This window comes from Monopterus albus, unplaced genomic scaffold (genome assembly GCF_001952655.1).
Source record: "Monopterus albus unplaced genomic scaffold, M_albus_1.0 scaffold30.1, whole genome shotgun sequence".
In the NCBI taxonomy this organism is placed as follows: Eukaryota; Metazoa; Chordata; class Actinopteri; order Synbranchiformes; family Synbranchidae; genus Monopterus; species Monopterus albus.
The window spans coordinates 1,296,206-1,313,646 of record NW_018127910.1 but is presented as its reverse complement, the minus strand read 5'-3'; the positions used below and the strand labels follow the sequence as shown (position 1 = coordinate 1,313,646).

Genomic DNA, 17,441 nt, shown 5'->3' with positions numbered 1-17,441 from the left:
CTGCTGCTCCGTACCAGCTCGTATTGCCCATCGTGTTTGTGTTTACTCACTGCTGTGTGTGTTTGTGCAATGCCTCCTTCCCGTCGCCGGTTCATCAGATTCACAGCACAAAACTCCGTGACAGTGGCCCTAGATGAGAGCGGGGAATTGGGTCAAGGGCCTGGTTGTTTCTCTTGGCTTGGGATGGTCTTGTCTGCCATACGGGGTCGATTAATCCTCTGTCAGCATTTAGCAGTCTTACAAATCAAATTTTAAATGTGTGTGGGGAGGTGGTTTGCTTGACACATTTTTGTCAGAGTGCAAGTGTACTGAGTTTTGAAATGGACAAAAGACAGATAAGTTGGAAATATTACTGCTAAATACATCAGTGACTAATTATAAATCAGTGATAAAAATGAAGTGTAGAAAAATGTCATGCTTAACCTCCAACCAACTAGTTAAATAAATACTACTGCTACTGTTTCTACAACAGTTAGTTGTACTTCTCCTAGGGTGTGTGTTTGTGTAACATCAGTGAAACCATCACAAGGACAGTGTGGTTAGATACGTGTGTGTAATCTAACTGGAAACACTGAAGTTTTATCGATAAAACTAATCCAGTCACTATGTCAGTCATACTACTGCTGAAGCTACAGTCGGGGTCGAGTCAGGGTTAAGGCTCAAGTCCCCAATGTTCACGTCCGAGTCACCAAAGAATAACCTTCTTTCTTCATCGTGGTCTACATTAAACACTATTTGCACAGCCTGCACCATTTTATAATCCAAACTGTCTAACAGCATATTGCATTGCATCAGTATCGTTATCTTCAAATACAGTCAGTGGTCAAGTCAAAGTCGAGTCATAAGTTCTAAAAATCTGGACTTGAATTGGACTCGAGTACCACAGCAGTGCTCTTGTGACAAACAGGTTAGGGTTTTGGTTGGCAAAGTTAGCTACAGTAGCTAACATTAAATAGAAGGTCTCAGACTCACCTTATTGACTCTTATCTTGATGGCTTGGGTTATGGACATTAGCCGTATCTGTGAACATTAGTGCTTAAAACTTTAGCAGTATGTTTGCTTGTTAAAGTACTTCTCTTTCATTTTCCACCACTAATTCACACTGTTTACCCTTATGGTTGCCATTGTGATTCTCTCTGATTGCACTAGGTTATTATTTCTGAGAATTTAAAACAGAATGGGGGTAAAGGCCGGGTAGAAATTCACAAGCAAAGCTGTCAGTGGGAGGCTGATCAGTAAGAAATTAAATGGCCTGTTTAGGTTGTTTCACTGTTTTGTTATTTTACTCACTGATTACAACAGCTCGCCCTTTTCCTTCCTCATCGGCAGTTTGGAAAGTCGCGTCTCATTCTGCTCAGGACGTGATCTGCCTATAAACATAGAAGTCACCGATTTGAAGGTGAAATGTTGTCGTAATTCAGTTGGAATAGTCATTTTTCCAGCTTGTTCATAACAAAGCTATCCAGAAAACCTTTCACTGTTTTATGTATTGTCATTCTTTGGTTTCACAAAGGTTCAGCTTCCTTTATTTCCATGAAATCATTGATCACTCCTGCTGTAACAGAACCGCTGAAGCGTCTGCTAATTTTGTCAGTGGGCTGTTGTTGCACAGAAAGGAAGAGATAGTGGTGACATCAGCTAGGTCATAGATAAAAGTGCCTTTCATCCACTTATGTTTTGGGAGTAAAGGATCTGACTTAGACCTGTAATACTTTGGCTTACGATGAACTGTGCCTAATGAGTCAATTATTTTAAGGCTAAGTTCCTTATGTGGGGGAGTCGACCTGCATGTCATCAGCTAGAAAATATTTATATATTGAATCAATTTAAAAGATGGACTAAGCAGTTTAGAAAATGGATGGATGGATGGACTTGCATAACTAATCTTTCCTCCTTGATGGAGATGCCTCATTCAAGCATGTGTGTCAGATATGGTATTGCAAAACCTCTGGGATTACCAGTGAGCCTACTCTCATAACACGAAGGACTGAAATGACGTATTCATAAACAAATAAATAAATGAAGTGCTAAACAAGAGAATGTTTAATTAGTAAATACAGTGGTTTGCGAGTAACCTGGTCTGCGAGTGTTTTGCAAGACGAGCAAAATTTTTTTGTAAATTTTAACTTGATAAACGAGCGAGGTCTTGCAATACGAGTAGTACGTACGCTTTGTCTGCCGAGCGTCCCGACACAACTGAGCCGATGGTTCTCACACCTCACTCGTATAGTCAACATCTGTACTGCAACAATGGCCCAGATGAAGAAAAAATAAAGGTTGAAAAGAAAGACGGTAAGAAAAAGGAGATGATTGCGGTGGAAGTTAAAAAGGAAATCATCGAGAAGCATGAAAGAAGTATGTGAGTGGCCGACATCGCAAGATTTTATAAGGGAGATGTGTAAAATGTGGGAAATGGTGCAAAATGTTGTGGAAAAGCACCACCCGGATAAGGCCATAGCAGTGCAAACGATAAATCCATTTAATGACTTTATACTGTATTTTGTATTACTGTAATCGTTTTTATATGAATAAGTGGTTGTAGAACGAATGATTTGAGTTTCCATTATTTCTTATGGGGAAATTCGCATTGATATACGAGTGTTTGGATTACAAGCACGTTGCCAGAACGAATTATACTCGCAATCCAAGGCTTTACTTTAGAAGAATAAATACATAATGTTGCTAATAAATAAATATTTTATATCTATTTTTACATCTACACATCTATATTTGTTTATATCCACATTTTGCGTTTTCACTTAAAAATTGCTTTGTATTTTTACAACTTTTCATTTATTTATTTCTGTGTCCAGGTTAAAATATGAATTTCACTACATTACAAATATTGATCCATTTATTGACTCTTTAAAATATTACTTTGTTTGAATTTATTTCAACATTTTTACATATTTTCCTTTTATTTGTTATTTGAAATACATTTTCATTTTAGCATTATCTGCTATGCCAATGTTTTCCCTAAAGTTGGAACATTTGACAGATAACAAGAAGTTCAAATTTTATTGCTCCGCTGTGCGAGACAACAGTGTTTGGCTCATGATTACATCGTGTTGTTTTTGATGCCATTGTATTCCACATCCTACTGTGGTAGCAGAGAGGGTGGACAGAGATATTTCCTTTATATTAAAATCTCATTCTCCGAACTCTCTGGGGGATGGACTGAGAACAGGCCACAGGATGGTGGGTCCTGGTGCTGCTGCTGTTGTTGCAGGGCAGTGCGTGGTGGGCCGTGTTTTTGTTACATTTCAGGTTACACCCTGTTTGCTCTGGCTCATGATGGGTAAGCTCACTGATTGCCTCAAGCTTGTTATTTAACTGAGAAGGCCAGCCATGGTTCTGTGTTGGCCGGCTGATAGATGTAAGAACTTTCTCACTTAGGCACGTTTTGTTTAGACAATTCTATTTTTAGATTTATTATTTTTAATACCAGACAATTAAACCACAACAACCACTTTTATTGGCTATTCCACCATTTTTTCTTTTCCTATAAACACAAACAATTACACATTGACAGCACACAAAATGAAATGGAAAGAAAACCAGTGCAATGAATTCACAACTTTCACACCAATGTGAACAGTTGTAGTCACTAGCGTATGTTCATGTACTCGATACATTTGACATGGCAGGTAAACAGTATGTACAAAGGACAGTTAGTTTGCCCAACACTGCATTAGGGCTGGTATCCTCTACAGTGTGCACACCAAATGTGCTGATGAACCAAAACTGTCATTCATCAGAATCATATAATATAATCATATCAGGGTCATATAATATAATCATCATATTTATATTTTTTACAATTATGTATAAAGTAACCACGTCATCGGACTCTTGTGCAAGATGATGGTGAATTTAAATTAATTACATTGTTAGTGTCTGTTCTCAGGACTGTAATACAATGAGTCAGTGATGACGCAAAACTAAAGCCAGCCACATTTCTAAGTGGCTCCAGAGGACAACCATGTGACCCCCTCCCCTCCTCCCTTCCCCCCGCTGCCTTACACTCAACAGGCTGACACGAAAAGATAATATCCTCCCTGTTGTGGCCCAGGGAGGTCTACTGTGGTGTACTGTACTTTGCAAGCCCAGAGAGAACCCACGCAGGCACAGGGAGAACATGCAAACTCCACACAGAAAGGCACCGGGTCGACCTAATGACACATAAAGACAGATAAAAGATCTCTGCTCCAGTCTTTGGCAGTTAATGTGGGCCAAGGTTTGTCCGTGTTGTTTCTGAAACACCTGCCACAATCTGCTGAGCTCAGCCTGGCAGATTATCTGTAATGTTTACATGGAAAATGGCTGCTAAAGCTCTGCAGATGATTCACAAGTGGATGCCCTAATACTAAATGTATGTTGCAGATGCTTAATTGTTTGATTTGAATATTGCTGCATGTATATGATTAAAGTGACCTATTGGTGTTTTTTTTCTCTCCTAGCTTCTTCTTCTAGATGAAATTTAAGACGCTCTTAATTCAGCTGTCTCACACAAGGCATGGGCAGTCCCTGACCTGACTGTGATACTTGAGGAATGTGTAGCTTTTGTTTGCCTTTGTCAGCCCTGTGCCACTGTGCAGGTGGATAGTATGGGGTCAGATGGTTTTACTGTGGGTGCGAGAGGGTGTTTAACTCCCCCATGCAGCACAGCTTAGTGTAGGAGGGGCCATCTCCTCAGTCTGGGTGTGAGTCCACTGCTCTCAGTACGTGCAGTCTGAGAAGGGAGGGTAAGAGTGAGCACAAGTCTGTGAGGGAAGCATACAAACTTCTCTAACTTTAACCAACACAGAGATTCTTCTCTATCGGATATGGTCTCTGGCCACCTTTGTTTGGGATCTAGCTCTGCGATATTTCACCACCGCTGTTGACAATGCAGGGAAGGAGTAGTAAAGCTCCAAAGAAGGAGCTGGTGATTGAGAGTCCACAGCAGTACAAGAGGTCGACTCCATCTGAGGCTGAGGTAGACACAGTGCCACAGGTGGTGGTAAGTCGTTCGGTGGATTAATATTCATTCAGTTCGGACGTAACCATGTTGCCAGTTTTATGTCAAAGCATTTAGCTGGCTTTTCGTAGTTGTTCTGATCTGTGCATCTGACAGTGGCAGTACTGTTAAGGTTAACAACGGTCATAAAGTCCCCAAGCAGGTGTCAGGTGTTTTACCATCCAATTCATTATATATAGCACTGAGAAAGTGCTACGTTAGCATCAGCACTGAGGCATGTTGAACTTTACCAACACTTAACTAACGGGAGGGAAGCAGCACGTAGTTTCAAGTTTATTCTTACAGATGACCTCGGCTTGTAAAACAGTTTATTTGTCTCAAAAGTCACCCCTAATGGCAGCCCTGCCATGAATGACGTCCAGTGGTTGGGTCTCTGCAGAGCCATCAGAACAGTCAGTAGCAAGAGATTTGATGTAGTATCATTTAGTAGAGAGGTACTACACCACACCATTGTTAGAGGCTGTGTGAGGGAGCTGCAGTGAAACAGCTGCTGGATCACTGTGGAGAGGAAGTGGAGGAGATGGCTTCAGACAAATCTGTTTGACTTCATTATATAGGTGTGGAACATAGGGCTTTCATTGTTCTGGCCTGATTTTATTATTATACTGTCTTCAAATGTGTTTGTTATATTGTAGAAATCCAAAAACCATAACTAGGATTGTAATATCCTCTAGCAATGACAAGCTAATTAGGGTTTTTGTCATGCAAAATAACTAAGTGTCTAATATGACAGCAATACAAAATTAAAATTAGAACTGGGCTAATAGGCTGTTGTGAGCACTGTGGTTTGAGGGAATGACACAGCACTTGCTCAGCACTGAGTGCACTGTGTTTCGGACCACCTTGAGCCACTGACAAAGCAATGCCAAAGAGCCCAGACAGTAGTCAGCAACAACAGAAAGCCACCACTGGTGTGAAGAGGACCCCTGTCCAGATAATGGGGTCAAATACCTCAGTAGCTGCTTTATTGAAAAATGTTAATTGCCTAGCCACTTTAATTATAGGGGTTTTGAGTGGAGCAGACAGAACATTGTCTCCCTTTGGTTTTATGTGAGGGTGTTGAACGTCCCAAAGCTGTTCATTACTAACTCCCTTCACGCCTGACCCACACTCCCTCTCACATGCAGGTGTTTGTTTTGCTGACTTCACTGTCGGTGTGCGTGTTTTTGAGGACACCCTTTAATAATGGCACTATAGCTGTGTGTACCTGATGTTTGTAAGATTGCAGTGTCTGGTACAGGCCGTCAGATTGTGTACAGAGATTTCTCATTTGTAATTCCTTCCTGATTTACCTGTGTGGCTGCATTTAGTTATTACATGTGTGTTGTGTCCAGATAAAGCTTTGACTGGTAATCTCACAACCTGCCCAGCTGACAGACATGGTGGCAACATCGGTACTCTGCTATCCCCTCCTTGTCCTTGAAACTGATACAAGGTCCTACCCTCTCTGTCCTCAGTGCGAGCTGCTGCTCTGTTATTAACAAAGGTTGCTAGCAACATGTATTTAAGCAGGTAACTATCCACAACCCTTTCTCTGAGATCACACTAGTCCTATCAGTAGCAGATGTGGAGGCAACATGTAAGCTGTGCTGTCACTCAGCTTGATGTTTGGCAGTTCTGATAACTTACTTTCCATCTAATGGCCTCTGTATCTTTGCAGCTTGCACTCTCTCCCTAGCCTCAGCGCCCGAGTTTAACATTATGCAGACAATATGACATGATGTACCATATCTTAAACCCATAATCACCTTTGATAACATGGTCACATCTGCTCTTGGCAATCAGCTGCAAAATAAAAGTAAAAGAGGACAACAGAGGTTTGATTTAGATTGCAGAAGACAGCTGTGCTGTATAATTAAAATGGAGTGTGATCGTTTCCTTGTTGGCTTGATAAACATGTCATGAATGTTTTCTCTCGCTGAGGACCTGCCCACTGCTAAGGCAGATGTGATGTCATTGGGCAGATGGACTTGTGATAGACCTGCACTTAACAAATGTACATTATGTATGTTTTGGTATAGCCCAGTATGACAGCACAATTACATCATTCAAGCTCAGTCAGAGTATTTACTGTTTCCAGGTGTATCTTTAAAATAAATGAAAAATACGTGCCAAGTATATTTCCACCTAAAATATGTGTATTTGAGTGCATCAAACTTGCATCAAATGTCCCACTAACAGAGCTTTGTCTGTCTTCTCTAGGCAAAGCCCAAGGTGATTGAGCCGCTGGATTACGAAAATGTGCTGTTGCAAAGAAAGACACAGATCCTCAGTGATGTCCTCAGAGACATGCTGCAGTTCCCCCAGGAGGACTTCGAAGTGAGTTTCGCACCTAATCGCTGCATGTTGACCGGGCAAACTACATCACATCTACATGTGAAAACCTGGCTCAAAAGCCTTACTGGAGTACATATAGCTCTGGGTAGTGTGGCTGGGTAAAGTTAGTGGTGTATGTACAGTATTTTAGGGAGCAGTAATAACACTGTCAGAGTTAAAGCTTTGATTTCTAATAGAAATCCCATGATACAACTGTGGAAGGTGAGGCATTTTGGGGGGACAAAAAACCTTATAATGGCAAACCCATTTATTGTTATCTGTCCAGCATCATTATTTACCCACCCACTTGTGTGTTTTCTCTGTAGTATTTGTTTGACTTTTGCAGTTCTTTCCTTTGGCCCAGGCGTGGCCAGTGAGTGCAGAGCGGGGTCATTCACAGAGATTTTCCTTTTGTTTACGTCCTCCCATGCTGAACCAAGAGAGGGGTCAGGGGCCATCTATTTAATTAGCTCATTCTGTCTCCTATGTTGTGGTTATCTCCAGCTACATTGTACAGGACATAGTGTTTGCTTCCTCGTGCTTTCCACATTGGAACATCTAAAATGGAAATCTGGCCCAGTACGGGTACTTCAGGAAGTGAGACTTCTTTGAAAGATGCTTGTACCAACATGGTCCAGTGGAAATTTTTTAGAGCCAGGGCCTTTGTTGTTATAGCTCTTCTTACAACGAGAGAAGCCTTTGTTTCAATAACCACAATGACTTTAACATCTTTTGTCTGAGTGCGTGTCCACATTCCCATCATATGGGTAGAGGAGCTGTGAATGATTTTCCATGTGAAATAAAGAGGAAACTCAAGAGATTTCCAAAAATCTTCCTCCACAGCTCTAGTGGGAGTACAATTGTTAGATAATGTATACGAAATGTTGCAACATTTCCACACAAGAGAGTTGTTGTTTTTTTAAGAAAGTCAGAGGGAAAGTGTAATGGACTGGGAGTTAGTTGAAAGCAGAGCATGTGAGTGGAGCAGGGGGATTTTCAAAAGAGTGCAGAGTGGCTTCTTTTAAAAGGAGGGCGCGTCCGCCTATGTCCTGCTCAGTTTCGCTCCGGTGCCACTCACACCACGAGGCTGAAGCACGCCCAACTCAGAATGCATCTCCAACACTTCTCAGTCAAAAATTTAATTGTTGCGAGCTCAATAATGGAATTCCTAAAGTACTTTAAAAAGAAAACTGAAAGGTCATACAGGTGTACTGTACTTTATTTATTAAGTCCATTGATTTGTTGAATTTTACATATGACTTATTGTCTTATATTCCACATGGGCCTAACTGTAACTTCAAATAATTTCTATTCTGAAAAAGTAGTCGTTCTTCTTTAGTTCTTTTGAATGTAAGGTTACAGTTTAAGCTAAAAGTGAAATGCATGCAGATTTTTTCCATTTCTCACTGCTCCACTCTGTTTATATGCTCTTCAAATTTGGGCACAAAATGCCCCAGAATGACTTTTTATGCAGGTTTACTATACAGTATGCTAAACATACTGGTAAAAAAAAGGCTTGAAACCAACACCACCATCATACTCAGGAACTGTGAGGTAACCCTTGTGTTGGCTGCCAAACAGCAACGCTCCCAGCAACATGTTTGCCACAACAAACTTGTAAAATCAGCCTTGTCGGTGCATTACCGCACAACAGAAACATTTAAGACATAAACTAAAGCATAATTTTGCTGATGCATTTGAGCTTTATCTGCATGGTTTTCTGATGCTGGAACAGACTTGACATCCTTTTTTTCTGTAAACGTGATGTTTCTTTGGAGCTAAATGACTGAAAGCACTGACTCACATAAGTAAGGTTGCCAGTGTTGCTGTTTCCTTTCTTTTATTAGAGCAAATAAGTGATTCCGAGTCTCTGTATTGTGCACACACCAATAAATGAGAATGAAGGTGGCAGTGTGGAACAGAATATAAGTGAAATGGATAAAAGGACGCGTTTGGCTCTGGATAAGGTCAGGAGGTACTACACTTTGACAGGCCTGGCAACTGGCTGCTTAGTGACAGCAGGGCAGCCTCGACTTGTCTTCTCTTGTGTCATGATCTTTCAGCCTGCTGCTATGAACACAACATACCAGCCTTACACACAGACAACAGTGTGTTGTCAGGGGGCTGACAGGTGATTCTGACCTAGAAGCAAGAAACACAGACATGGTGATTGAAACTAACATCTGTTTCAGACTCGAGGATCTTTCAGTGGCAAGTGCTTATGTATCACCACGGTGTATTCATACAGGAATCTTTATATGCTCAGAGTTAGTGCAAAGTATACAGTGCTAGTTGGTGATAAATCAAGGCCAAAACAGGCAGAAGGAACTTCTCTGTTTGTTATTTTTGTATACATTGTGTTTTTCGACTGCTCTTAATAGTAGTGACTGATCTCAGCCCCACTGGCACATCAGAAGTCATGTGTTGATACTGTTCTTCTGTGAGCCAGTGTTTATATGATCTCCATCTGTTTTTGATCTGGAAGCCGTTGGCACAAGGCAGCTCTTTGCAGGTCTCTGTGTGCTCTCTATGCACAGCATCTGGAGACATTTGTGCTGGATTACCAGGAGGAGGCTCTTCCTTCCCTCTTCTCCTCAGTTTAATATGTAGGTGTAGGCCCATCCCCACCCCAAAGCCCACACTTAAGCACAGTATTCTTATTTATTTTATTTTTTTTAAGTTCTTGAACCACTTTACAGTTTCCAAAAGGTTTTGGATAATGCCACATGCTATTTGTCTTTAAAGCTGGTGGTATTGTCCACCAGTCTGACGAAAACACCGACATGAATGCATCTTTCTAACTTCCCTAACCCGTCTGTGGAACTCAGCCTCAACAGCCAAGATGCAAGCCTTTACAAACAGATCATAAAATACCACCCTTTTATTTCCATTATTTATGCTTTGGTAAGGTTGTACCAGTGGTCCATGCTGAAATATGTCAACAACTACTGGATAAATTGCCGTGACATGTTCAAACATTCATGTTACCAAGATGATGAATAATACTGACACTGGTGATAGCTGCCACCATGGGATAAACTTTTTATTCTATCCGGTACTTTTGTATATGACCAAATACCAGCAAAACTGACAGTCACACCATCCTTTTGTGTTTAGTGCTAACTAGCAAATGATAGTATCAAGCTAAACTAAGCTTGTTAACAGGGTAAATCTTATCCTTGCCCTAGTTCACCATGTTACTGTTATTATGAGTAGCTCAAAGCCTCTCAGAGCTGCTGACATGACAGCTCCTAGTCTTGTTAAAAAGGTAAATAATCAACAAAAATAGGGATACTGTAGTTTCTGCAAACATTTCTCAGACTAAATAAGAGCTATTTTTTTATGTTTTTGCCCAAAAATGAAGGGCTATAGCATGGAGGAATACTCTATACTGTGTTTTGTTTATATAGGCAATACTTGTTGGAAGGATGAATCCATTGTTGGTTTTGATTTTTATAGGATACAGTTCACACTCAGTTCAGGTTAGCTTGAGAAAAGAAAATAATTTTGCAAATGCTGTGTCCCTGCTGAGTGCAGCTACAGTGCTAATTTTCAGCTTATTCACCACAAAATCGTATGGTTCTCCCTGATGACTTGTTCCTCAGTTTAACGCTTCCTCTTTCCCGCTTCCTGGCTCCCTCTTACCTCCATGCCTGTTTATTTCTGCTGCTAAGATTACCATCTCTCTTGCAGGAAACCTGGCTTGCAGAGAGGAAAGGGAGACTTCAGGCTCACAAATGTGTGTGCTCAGTGTGGGATTTGTCATAATTCATACAACCAGCGTTCAGTCAAATTAAAGGTCATTCAGAGGGACAGGGAGGAAAAAGAGAAAGATGGCGCTTTTGCGTTTTAGTGTCATTTGAGATATAAAAGACAATATTTTAATGATGATAATGAATTTTACTAAAAACACGTTTCATTTCTTAATCTAACCAGTTTGTTTCACACTTTATTAAAAGTGGTTTTGTGCAGTATTTGAAAATGATGCATTATCAGTGAAATAAGGCACCACAGCTTAGAAAAATGCTGTATAATACGGGGTTGCAGCTAACAATACTTTTCACTATCCATTAATTGGTTAATTATTCTCCTGAATGATCAATTCATTATTTGATCTATAAAATGTGAGAAAAATGCTGAAAGATGTGTGTTACATGTTTTTAAAGTCAAATGTGGCAGTTCAGTGTAGAAGAATATTTAGTTTACAATGGTATAAAGAGAGAAAAGCAGTAAATCCTGATACCTTTTATGAGACACATCTGAATACATCTTGGCAGCACCTGCTTTTTATTGGCCTTCGTTGTGATGCTCGGTCATGGTACTACACTTGTTTCAGTTCTAGTCAGAGCATAGATGCCACCACATGTTTTTGTTCCAGACGTCTACCCTAAAATTTTCACCTACAGAGCGTGTCCATACCCGACCCAAACGTAACTTCTACATTTCTGTCCGACCCCTCAGGGACCAATGGGTCCCACCAGGCTCAGTTAGGGTATCCACACTCTAGTTCTAATATGCTACATTTCTATTGTTACACTAAAGAGGAATCTATTCCATGGTGCATTAAGATGGTAAACTATTACTCCAACAATGTGATATATGGTGTGCTCAGATAAAAGTTAAAACTTTTTTTTTGCATATTAAAAAAAACGTACTGCTCAAAGCACTTTTCTCTTCAGCGAAGGGTAACCGAGATATAATCTGCATTCCTCGCTGTCATAGAAACTGACTCTCATACTCGCAACTGCCGAACATTTGACTTGCACAAAGTCAGAATTCACTGGTTTCCTTTTAACTCGATCAGCTGAACCACTGTCATTTAATGGTTGTATTTCTATTTCACTCTTGCAAGCAGGGATTTTGTGTGGCCAGATGCTCTTCACTTTTAGATTCAGAATTAATCCTGATGTGTGGTTGTTGCTCAGGACAAGTGTAAACGGAGCTTCAATTTTCTCACTGCTTTAGAAAAAAATTAATAAATTACACTGACCTACTCTGTTTTCTATACCACTGTCTTGAATAGATTATCTCAGTTTTGAAACATTGCTGTAATCTTTAGATACCAGCGCTGAAACTTCCTCACAACAGTCGTGTTGGAGGAGCTGTAATGGATGTGAGTCAAGAAGGGAGTGTGAAGTTTAATAGTGTTTGGATATATTTGTTGCTACAGTTTCTTTTCCTATCAGCCATGTGAGGCAAATCATCTCTTCTGTGGTCTCCAAGACACTGTTTGTGTTCTGTTTCTTGTTCTATAAATGAAAGAGGCCTCAAAACACATCTCCTAATAGCCAGATTCAGGGTGGGTCCATGACTCCTGGAGCTAAACAGTATAGTAACTGTAACTGCCTCCCTCACTGCCCCTTTGAACCTGCACAAAGTCATCAGTCAATTTCCTAGCACAAAATAATATTTAACAGAACACCCAGGGTAACTGAGTCCAGCTGAGACCACAAACTGGGAAATGGCATCCAAATTGAGAAATTTTGTTTCAGTTTCACTTTACTATGAAGTTGAACATGTTTGTGGTCTGCTTGTTGTATTTTCTCCGGTCTGTTTTTCTTAGTGAATAAATTCTGGTTTTGTTTCACAGATTTTGACCTTGAAGCGGCAAGGGAGAACCCTCTACCCCACAGTGCCTGAAAATGCAGAGAGAAAAGCCCAGAGCCTGTTTGTCCAAGAGGTACACTGATTCAAATGCCCTGGAAACATGTTTTTCTGATAGATGTCTCAGTCTGAGCAGTGGAGTCCTACATGATTTTCTGACAAAGTTAGAAATGTTTTGGTTATTTTAATTAAATTATCTCTAGTTACAAAATGTTGATTTCTGGCTATGAGAGGGGAGACATATTTTCACATCCGTCCAATGCGCCCTGAACTTATTGTCTTTTTAAGCCACAGCTCACCTTCCAGGTCAAAGGTCACCCTTTAGGGGGCCTTTGTCTGAAGTTATAAACATACCGAAACTCCCAGTCGGGTGTTGTGTGACATCAGCAGGACAGCTGTGGAGATTAATCCAGCAAGAACGTCTCTGTTCCCGATCACTCCTCTGATCAGGTTGCATTTCACCTCCCTGTCGAGCCAGTTCTTGTAAATGGCACATATTTTTGTAGAATAGACAACAGTGAGCTGCTGCTATCACTGAGTCTAACAATGAACAGATGTCTTCTTTCCAAGCAAAGGGAGATACAGATGCACTCCCTCCCCATCTGATTGAGGTGGGGTGTGAACGCTCACCATGCATTCCTTTTGCATAAAAGATTTCACTCCACAGAGGCTTTAATTTTTGCTCAAAACAAATACTTTATTGTGACTGTGCTTTCTTGTGATTCATGGAAACACAGTAAGGATTTTTTCTATTTGTCAGCCACTACATTTTATTCAGTAGTTACACTCTGGAAAACTGCCTCATGTGATGTCACCTAAGGCAATTTATTAGCATTGCTTGGATCTGGAGACTACAAATTTCAAAGGTGGTTGAGAATGACCAAGCTAAGATCCTGTGGGACTTCCAGATACAGACTGACAAACTGGTAATGGCCAACCAACTGGACATAGTAGTGGTGGACAAACAGAAGAAGAAGGCCGTAGTGATAGATGTAGCAATCCCAAGCGATAGCAACATCAGGTAGAAGGAACACGAGAAGCTCAAGAAATACCAAAGACTGGAAGAAGAGTTAGAAAATATATGGAAGGTGAAGGCACAAGTGGTCCTCGTGGTAATAGGAACATTGGGGGCTGTGACCCCCAAACTGGGAGAGTGGCTCCAACAGATCCCAGGAACAACATCTGAGAACTCTGTCCAGAAGAGTGCAGTCCTAAGAACAGCTAAGATACTGAGCAGGACCCTCAAGCTCCCAGGCCTCTGGTAGAGGACCCGAGCTTGAAGGAAGGAATAAGACCACTCCAAAGTGGGGGGGCGAGTGGGGAATTTATTTAATATACACATGTATAGTATACAGTCATGTTTTCTTAAGACAACATGATTGGACAACACATCTTACAAACTAGTTAGTTTCAGGCACAGTGACACCTTATCACAATTCTAAAGTGCTAATGAACTGTGTATCCTGTGTTGACATGCAATGTGTATTTTCTGTGCATTGTGTCTTCCCAGTGCATTAAGACCTACAAGTCTAACTGGCATGTTGTCAACTACAAGTATGAGGACTATTCTGGAGACTTTCGACAGCTTCCAAAGTAAGTCTGCAATTAAAACCTCAGCACTGTTGTACGCTATATACACAGAAATAAAGAAATAGTGTGCCAAGTCATTCTTACAATGGGCAAGTAACAACAGCTTCTATATGTACACAGTGATGCCAGAGATTTCAAACTCTAACACAGTACACACATAGTGTTACACAGTTTTTGTTTTGTTTCTTTTTGTTCACCTAGACAAGCTGTCACCTTTTTGTTTCCTGCTTCTGATGCAACGTTATTGTAACTTAATTACAAGGAAAGACAGCATATATACAATTCCTATTTCCTTGCAATAAAATTGTTTCCTTTTTACGGAGACCTAGATTATTGCCAAATGCAGCATAAGTGGAAACCACCTTCATTGCCTGGATATTGTGTCATCAACTCCAGCATCTTCGCTGAAGAGCATCTGTTTTACTGGCACTATGTTAGAATATGAGTTGACAATCCTCAGTGTTGCCAAAAAATTTGTCCCTCTAATGAATCTAGGGAAGTTAAAACAATACACCATGACGCAGATCGCCTGTTTTAAAAACCTCACAGTACATTCAGTAAAAGTACTTTTTACTTTTGGCACATTTTCATTCCAGCAGGTTAGCATTCCTGGAATTTGTGTTCACCTCAATGTTGCCCTTTTCTGATTCTCTTGAGACACAAAAACAAAACCATAAGGAAGAATCACATAATTTCAATCAGACCACATATGCTGGAAGGATTTGCAGACTGAGGCCACATCACAGCAATTTTACCTTTTCTTACATTGCCATGGATATTTATGACAGTATGAAGTAACTTACCCATTTCCAAAGCTTCTGAAGTCTAAATACACTTTTAGGTTTAACATGTACAGTAAGATCTTAATCTGCTAAGTAACTTATTTGCTACAGCCAAAAACAAATGTCTTGGAAATAATAATAACTATTTTCCTTTAAAGTTGAAAAGTAGGTATTAAAGGTCAAGTAGCTCAAAATTAGACAACCACAATTATTTAGTTACCCCCAACTGTGGTAACCTGTGCTACTTTGTTAAAGGATAAGGCCGGTCATTTTCTATATTAATAGTATTTTCCACAATCACCATACAGAGACTAAAACCAACAATGAATTCCCTCTACTCACCATTATTGTCTGTTAGTCCTGGATTAGCTTATTCGTCTGTGTGATAGATTGTTGTTGTTCAAAAACGATTAAAAATGCATCACAGAGTTTTTTCATTACGAAACCTGATACTCAACTATGTTGTCCCAAAGTCTCCGAGCAGCCATAATTTCCTGAAGTTAGCACAAATCAGAGTGAACTGTGTATGTCTGAGATCTTGTGCGAGCTTTCGCTTTGTTTACATTCTGCTAGTTCTTCATGTTTGGCTCTGGGACTTGCTAATGAAGGAACGTGTCACTCAGTGCAGCATTGTGTTTCCCTGATGTGTTTTTTAATCATTTTTGAACAACAACAGTCTGTGGCACAGGTGAACCAGCTGAACCAGGTCTGACAGCTGACAGACATTAACCATGAGTAAAGGCAATTCAGTGGCGGTTTTAGTTTCTCTATGAGGAGGGTTTACAATACTATTAATATAGAAAATGACCGACCTTATCCTTTAAGAAGTTTTTTCTGATCTTCTCAGTGCATACTGTTGACACCTGTTAATGTGACCTGGTTATATTTTTACAGTAAAGCATCCCGGCCTGATAAACTGCCTGTCCATGTGTTTGAAGTGGATGAGGATGCTGACAAAGATGAGGTGAATTTGCTTTATACTTCCCTGCACTTGTGAAATACAACATAAAGTCCTATTACTGATTTTAGGGCTTTTAGATACCCAGAATTGTTCAGCAGCTTAAAGTAATTTAGCAGTTTGTTATTGCACAATTGATTCATTCTGTTTCTAGGTTGTGGTTTTATTCAGGATTACATAAACCTTGTCCAGAAAGGGCTGCGTACAGCTAAATGTGTCTTAATCCAGTCAGTATAGTTTCATATGTCCTGTTTTCATTTTAGGTGTTAAACGCAGTTTTGTGTCTAATAGTTGCATTTAATGGAAAGAATTAAGTATAATTAGACTTACAACTTTTTTCTGGCACACTTTTACACCATGAATATTTTAAAGTTACATGTACAACATTTGGATCTTTTCATTCTCTGATAATTCATACATGATGGACTGGGTGTATGTTGTTGTACAGATTAAATGAGTATTTGTTGTCTTTGGAAGGACTTGTGGGAGTGCACGTCAAGGACACTCATTTGTCACCTGATAGACACTCAGCTTTGATGGGAGTCTTTAAAGATGATATAAAGCTGCTGCTGATATATACGTTATCTAACGTTTTGTGAGGTCACACTGCCTCATAAGATGTATGATGATGATCCTGACCCTCTTGCCTCACATGATATGTCAAAGTGCACCTCCTATAGGCAACACAGTGCCCTTCATCTTTAGCTAAAATACCCTGTTTGGGGTTCATCTTTAGCTAAAATACCCTGTTTGTAGTGTTTTTATACAAAACACTACAAAGTGTGTCTTTTCCTTTTAAGTGCATGTAAGTTAATACAATTGTGATTGAGCAAAATGTGTTTTTTAGACTAAGGCTGTCATCACAGGTCAGGGTCTGTCCTGTTCAACCTCACGGTCACCTTTACTTCTGACCAGAGAACAGGATTTCAACACAACTGACAAGATCCCAGCTACCCTTTATTCAGTGCTTACCTCTGTCTCTGGCCTCCATCTCTCTATAACAGTCACTACAGGGTTTTTCTTTCAAACAGGGAGGGTGCTTGTGCATGATAAAATCCCCAGAAATCTTTTTATAATTGTGTTTTGGACCACATGTGACGTTTGTTGTGTGATTTGGTTCTTCTTCTCTTTGTCTGGCTATAATTTAGCAGGCTTCTGCAACTATTCGGTT

General features: G+C 40.2%; 1 protein-coding gene across 10 annotated transcripts in view; it reads left to right on the top strand.

Annotated features, from left to right (window-relative positions):
- The window catches only part of LOC109958053 (dedicator of cytokinesis protein 9), a 77,275-nt gene that overhangs the window by 23,726 nt on the left and 36,108 nt on the right, over positions 1 to 17,441 (top strand). For 7 of the 10 annotated variants that reach the window (XM_020596383.1, XM_020596382.1, XM_020596381.1 and 4 more), the window contains exons 2-5: positions 7,223 to 7,339; positions 12,927 to 13,016; positions 14,451 to 14,533; positions 16,207 to 16,276. In XM_020596383.1, coding sequence (XP_020452039.1) covers positions 7,223 to 7,339; positions 12,927 to 13,016; positions 14,451 to 14,533; positions 16,207 to 16,276 — 360 coding nt within the window. Of the gene's footprint in view, positions 1 to 4,717; positions 5,003 to 7,222; positions 7,340 to 12,926; positions 13,017 to 14,450; positions 14,534 to 16,206; positions 16,277 to 17,441 lie in introns of those variants that run through there. The other 3 variants (XM_020596385.1, XM_020596386.1, XM_020596378.1) reach the window with 1 other exon arrangement.